Genomic DNA, 6154 nt, shown 5'->3' with positions numbered 1-6154 from the left:
ACTATATATATATCTCCGCACAGAGGATGGTTAGTTGTATATAATGGAGTAATCAGCTTTCCAACAGTACAATTTAAGTGGACCTCTAGTCGATCTTGGCGAATTAATTAAATTGTTTTCACTATTATGGACCTCTAGTCGATCTTGGCGAATTAATTAAATTGTACAATACCTCACTATACATAAATATAAATATTATTGTTTATTCGCAACGGAGGACACAAGGAACACAGTACAAAAACGAACGTACGGCCCGATGCTGATCTTGACACGACATATATATAGAGATTTTGTTCCGGCTGAAAGAAACACGTACATCTCTACTATCCCATATGAGCAGAGCGAGGGCGTCCACCACCAACCGTGCCCCCGCCCGGCCCCGCGCATCCCGCTAAACATGCCCCCGCCAGCCGGCCGCGCTCTTCGCTGCTCTCACCGTAGATCCCGTCCGCGCCAATGCTCTCTCCTCGCCAACGCCGCTCGATCGCTCCGCGCTCTCCCTTGCTCACGCCCTCTACATGGAAGGCAAGCCGGCACCGGAGCCCCGCTCTTCCCTGCTCTCGCGCTCTACATGGAAGGCAAGCCGGCGCCCAAATCGCTGCTCGCCCGCCCTCTACATGGAAGGCAAGCCGGCGCCCAAATCGCTGCTCGCCCGCCCTCTACATGGAAGGCAAGCTGGCACCCAAATCACTGCTCGCGGACGGGATCTGCGTGCTCTCTCCTCGCCAACGCTGCTCGATCCGCTCCGCGCTCCCCCTGCTCCCGCCCTCTACATGGAAGGCAAGCCAGCGCTCAAATCGCTGCTCGCAGACGGGCTCGCGGACGGGAATCACTGCTCTTCTGACCCGAGCAGCAACAACAACTAAAAACGCCTCCTCTGCTTTTGGTTCTTCATAGATGGAGTCGGTGCTGCTCAAGATCCGCCTGCACAGCGACGGCTGCGCCGACCGCATCAGGCGACGCATCGGCAAGATCGAAGGTGAGCGGAAATTCTGTTGGGTCGTTGTGTGTCCCTCTCACATGTACAAGAACTCGCACCCTGTTTTTTTCTTTTCCGTTGTACGTATGTAATTCCGCTGCGCTGCGCGGCTTCAGAACGGACGATTTTGGGTTTGGTGGTCTTAGCAGGCGTCAAGGATGTGGTGCTGGAGGCCAATGCCAAGGACGAGGTGGAGGTCACGGGCACCATGGACATACCGAACATGGTCTCCTACCTCACAACAGGGTCCAAGCTCTTGGCACATGATATACGGGATGGACTTAAACACTGACAAAGGTCTTCTTTTGGTGGCAGATAACTTTGGTTTTCTTTACTTGTGAGTATCTTTAGGAAAGTGGGTGGTACCTTCATGAGATTTATTCCTAACAGTGCTAAATATTGCTATATATGCAGCTTCCTTTGAAACAAACTGATCAGTTTGTTCTTGTGATCCATTTTTATGCATTTATTTGGCAGCTCAATTCCAAATGGTTTGACATCAGTGATCGTTTTACATTTGAATTCAGAGATATTGTTGTACATACGTCGAATCCCAATAGCATCCAGTAGCTAACATATCTGACGCGGTTCCAAGATCTCCCTGGACCGGGAGCACACAGTACATACGTCGAGCTGATCTGCTGAACTTGTGCGCAGAGTCGATTGACACGAGGAAGGCGATCCGCCTGGGAGTGGTGTCGCCCTACAAGGGCCAGGTCCGGCCATCGAGGAGAAGCTTGGCAAGCAGGTGTACTCGATGCACGATGGGTCGTTCTCGGTGAAGGTGCGGACCGTGGACGGGTTCCAGGGCGCGGAGGAGGACGTGATCATCTTCTCCACCGTGCGGAGTAACACCGCCGGCAAGATTGGCTTCCTCGCCGACACCAACCGCACCAATGTCGCGCTGACGCGGGCCAAGTGAGCTTTTGGTTTGTGTTTGTGTGTCTGCAATAGTGCTCTCGACGATGATGTTTTTGTTTGGTATGTTTTGCAGACATTGCCTGTGGATCCTGGGCAACGTGAAGACGCTGGCGAGCGGCAAAACGATATGGCGGCAGATCGTGGACGACGCAAGGAGAGGGGCTGTTTCTTGGACGCCAAGGACGACCAGGACCTCGCATGCGCCATAATCAAGGCCTCCATCGAGCTGGACGGAGTGGAGAATCTACTCAAGTTTGACATGCTGCGGATCGGCGGCTCGAGAAGGTCCGGGGTATGATGGTAAACTCGACTCGCAAGCTCCGGGGTACCAACTACCAAGTTAGAAACACCAACTTTGGCCAAAGTCTGTGTGTCTTAAGTTTTGAACTATCTTGCTTATGAGGTGGTGATGATGATTGTCTGATTGATCTAGATCCCTTAAATAAATTTAACATCGTATGAAGAGAAGTATGCTGTATATCCTTTGAGTATTTTACTATCGTATCATTGCTCTATTCTAATACTAAGCGAGACGGTAAAAGACTATACGAAATGTTGGTAATGAATGTACGTTTGAACAATCAAATCATGTCCTCGGGTTATGATACATGTATTTGAAGGGTTGAAACTTATTAGTTTCTCACAAATCATATACAACTGTAGTACTTTTGTTGATTTGGATGTAAGGCTATCGTTGCAGTGTACCCGCGCTCTACTCGTCAATTGTTCTAACGTTTCATTAGGCCAACTTAAATCTACACGCGCTAAAGTGTAAAGTGGCTAGAAATGTCCAAACGAGCTGTTTGGTCTTATCCGTTGTAGCACGGTTAGTTTCGAACTGTACGACAGACTCATCTTTGTGAACGAGTTGAACATGAGATAAACTATATATATATATATATATATATATATATATATATATATATATATATATATATATATATATATATATATATATATATATATATATATATATATATCCTTACTACTCTATAAGAATCCAATGAGGGCGTCCACACTCCACAGTGCCCCCGCCTGCCTCCGCCCCCGCGACATCCCAGCCCCAAATCGCACCCGCCCCCGCGCGATGGCCGCTCATCCCGTCGCCGCGCCCACCGCTCCCCCACCGCCATGCCCCCGCCTGCCTGTGCCCCCGCGACATCCCAGCCCCAAATCGCGTCTGCCCCTCGCATCCTCCACCTCCATCCCCTCCCCGAGCCATTCTCTCGACCGTGATAGCCAACAGCGACGACGCGAGCACGACCCACCTCCACTGCCTCCGCCTCGCCCCAGACGTATGATCCTCTCCCCGCCCTCGCAACCGCCCCCGTGGCCCCACCCCTCACTCCGTGAGACCAACACCCGCAGCGCTTGCCACCGCCCAACCATGGAGATAAGGCAGTACGCCACGACCAGCTGCTCCAAGGAGCATCAGAAGATTTCCGCTCTTGGACGCATGTCTGATTTTGTCCCCCTACTCTGTTTCCTTCGATCCCCAATCCCCTTCCCAGGTAAGAAACACACGTCTCCACAGGCGGCCACCACTGATTCGGTCAAACTGGAGGCAATGGTGGTGATGGAGATGGCGGTCACGGAGCCAGCAACTCATGGTCGGGGGAGCGCGTCAAGGCACCGCCCTAGCCCAAACCCGAGACAGATTACTTCGCCGATAAAAGAAATCTGGTGAGTTAGTTCGTTCGTGTATTACATACGACTCCTACCAGTCAGTACATCTGGGTCCAGGTACGTATGCCCCAACTCGCGCTGCCAATACCTACCAGATCCAGCTGCAACGAGTCTCCCTCTCAATGTCATTTATATACCCCAACAAATTGATTTAATTGCTTCACATCCCCTGCAGCTTCAGAGGAACCACGGGTTAAGAAGTTTTTTGTCCAGCACATCGAGATTGTACACCATTCTAAAGTTATTGTCTTATTGAAGATGCCTTACAATCTCTTTTGGTAATGTGGATTCTCTTTTCATCCATCTGTTTCTTATTTATTTCTTGTTATATAGGCTAGATTAGCATCCAGATTCAACGTTTCGTATGGCATGACTGTTCCTTAGTCCGTGGTTAAATTTCAAGTGATGTTTTAATTCTCCTATCTCTTCAGTGATACTACCATGTCATTAGACTTATTTATTAGTTTTTCCTCCCTATGGATTATATGTAAAACATAAGTGATCTTTATCACAGCATCTCCAATGCATTTTTGGAGCTTAAATATTGCAAATGATTAGCTTCTTCGAATATAGGCCCTGTTTGGCACAGCTGCTGCTTGTTGAAAAAGCAGCTTATCTGATAAGCTGGTGAAAAGCAGCTTCTGCTTGTTGGCTGCTTTTAGTGTATTCTGAGAAGCAGCTGAACTGATAAGCTGCTGCAGAAGCTAGCTGTTTGGCAGAACTTCTGCTTAAATTTGTGAAGAAGCTGAAAATAAGCTGTGCCAAACAGGGCCATAGTGTCCGAACTTGGCAAAGAACGACATGCAGTGGCACTGAAGGGCTGAGGCCCAATTCCTGAGAGAACAAGTAAATTTTATTGACAATGAAATATTCCATACCATGTAATAACGAATGTGCCAGGAAATATTGGGAGGTCCACCAAACTGGTATGCTAGAAAGAGAACAGGGAGGAAGATCACGTACAGAAGCTAATTCATCTATTACAATAGCTCAGTTGCCTTCCTTCTCAAAATGTTCATAAGCAGATCTCGCATGTTGCTCCCATCTATCCAATGCTTCAAGCTGATGCACACTAACTGCTGCTGCACAGAACTCTTGGAATTCCATTCTTCTGTACTGAAGGGCGCTCAACTGAAAAGAATATCCAGTTATAGAGTCAGACAGTGCCACATTTTTTGCAAGAACAAAATGGTGTCATATGATCAAAAACAAATGTACCGAAACAAGAATATCTTGAACTCGCGATTCCTTCATTGCATCAGTAGCTTCTCTCGTTAAGGCCTAAACAGCGTGAAGCAACAGGAGCCATTAGAATTACACAAAAAAAGTACGGACTATATTCTAGCATTAACCAGTCTGGAATTAGCTGTAGCTATGAGCTAACCATTCTGATATTGTCAAGAGTGATGCATCCATTCCTGTCTGGTTCCAATAGAGAAAACTGTGATTTCAGGTAGAAAAGCTCGTCTACGGTTAAGGTCTTTGACAGAGCCTGTAGCAGTTCATGAATACATCAATCGCTACAGATTACTGGCATTAAAGAAAGAACAGTAATGATATACTACCTCTGACCCCAAAAATAATGCCATGTTAGCTTTGTTCTAAGTCGAAGCTTTTAAGGTTTCACCCAGTTTATAGAGAAGATTATGAACACATGTGACAGCAGATATATGTAGTAATGTACTATAAAAATCGTCAGACAGCAGATATATGTAGTAATGTACTATAAAAAGAATGGTACCATTTGTACCTACGGTATTCGTCATTGCTTTGACTGAAAACAAAAGCCTATTTGTGTTATGCGCTCAAACATGTGTATACAATAGACGTGCATTACCTGTTCTATATATCAGATGCATATAAACTACTCCATTTGTTTCTGCAGCTTGCCGATTCAAATTCCAAGGAGATGAAGAGGAAGACAAAGGAGTGGAATGACGTAATCAAGCCAGACATAGTAAGTTTTTGTGTTCACTGGTTCCCATGAGGATTATGTAATAATTAAAGCTTTTAGTTTTCTCATATTTATAGCTGTTGAAATGAAATTAGTTGGTTAAAGTGGGCCTTTTTTACCAACAGAAACCAGAGCAGCTATAATAAGCAGCTAGACATAGGCATGAGGTACATATCATATTATTCTGTGTTTCCAACTGCATCCAATTTCTTCTTCTCAGGTTTCTGCAAGTACTAAGGGGACAACTATCTATTAAGATAGCAAGGAAGGCGTCCACACCCCACCTGCCTCCGCCCCGCTCCCTCCCACGCCCGCGCATACCATGCCCCCGCACCCCGACAGCCACCGCGTGATTGCCGTGACATCCGCCACACGATTGTCGCACCACCCATGTCAACCTCCCTTCCACCGCCTCCGCTGGAACCTCTCCACCCATGCCTCGGTCGCCACCGGCGGCGCCGAGCGCAGCCCCGGCCCCATGCACGTTCGCTTCGCGCCGTCGCCCACCAGCAACCACGAAGGTGCCCCTTGCGCTCACGCGTTCCCCTCCCCCGCAGCCATCTACCAGGTTCATGATTTCCATCACCACGCTCCCACAGGTTACAATTATTTTC

At 47.7% G+C, this 6154-nt stretch overlaps 1 protein-coding gene and 1 pseudogene across 9 annotated transcripts; one reads left to right on the top strand and one right to left on the bottom strand.

Moving 5' to 3' along the window:
• Positions 1 to 220: 220 nt before the first annotated feature.
• On the top strand, positions 221 to 2446 carry LOC100381503 (uncharacterized). 9 transcript variants are annotated; one of them, XR_004858218.1, is made up of 5 exons: positions 221 to 780; positions 898 to 979; positions 1129 to 1316; positions 1637 to 1897; positions 1974 to 2446. XR_004858218.1 is itself a non-coding variant. In XM_035968131.1 (4 exons), exons 1-3 carry the CDS (start codon positions 457 to 459, stop codon positions 1269 to 1271), a joined length of 549 nt encoding a protein of 182 aa, XP_035824024.1. In that variant the 5' UTR covers positions 311 to 456; the 3' UTR covers positions 1272 to 1276; positions 1637 to 2446. The 9 variants fall into 9 exon arrangements, 6 of the variants coding, with proteins under 6 accessions (XP_020409037.1, XP_035824024.1, XP_035824023.1 ...); XR_004858219.1 differs by having other exon boundaries at positions 426 to 780; positions 1129 to 1276; XR_002269444.2 differs by lacking the exon at positions 1129 to 1316 and having other exon boundaries at positions 311 to 780.
• A 1600-nt stretch (positions 2447 to 4046) lies between these two features.
• LOC109939459 (CDPK-related protein kinase-like) lies at positions 4047 to 6123 on the bottom strand (annotated as a pseudogene).
• Between the last annotated feature and the right edge of the window lie 31 nt (positions 6124 to 6154).

Source organism: Zea mays, chromosome 5 (genome assembly GCF_902167145.1).
Source record: "Zea mays cultivar B73 chromosome 5, Zm-B73-REFERENCE-NAM-5.0, whole genome shotgun sequence".
NCBI lineage: Eukaryota > Viridiplantae > Streptophyta > Magnoliopsida > Poales > Poaceae > Zea > Zea mays.
Note: the sequence above shows the minus strand (reverse complement) of the source record. Positions and strands in the feature narration are given on the sequence as shown.

Excerpts from the sequence above, each read along its gene's own strand:
- LOC100381503 (NM_001174334.1), top strand. The coding sequence starts at position 398 with ATGCCCCCGCCAGCCGGCCGCGCTCTTCGCTGCTCTCACCGTAGATCC. Across the intron at positions 781-897 it reads TCCCGCCCTCTACATGGAAG|ATGGAGTCGGTGCTGCTCAA; the intron begins GCAAGCCAGCGC and ends GGTTCTTCATAG. Across the intron at positions 980-1,128 it reads ACGCATCGGCAAGATCGAAG|GCGTCAAGGATGTGGTGCTG; the intron begins GTGAGCGGAAAT and ends TGGTCTTAGCAG.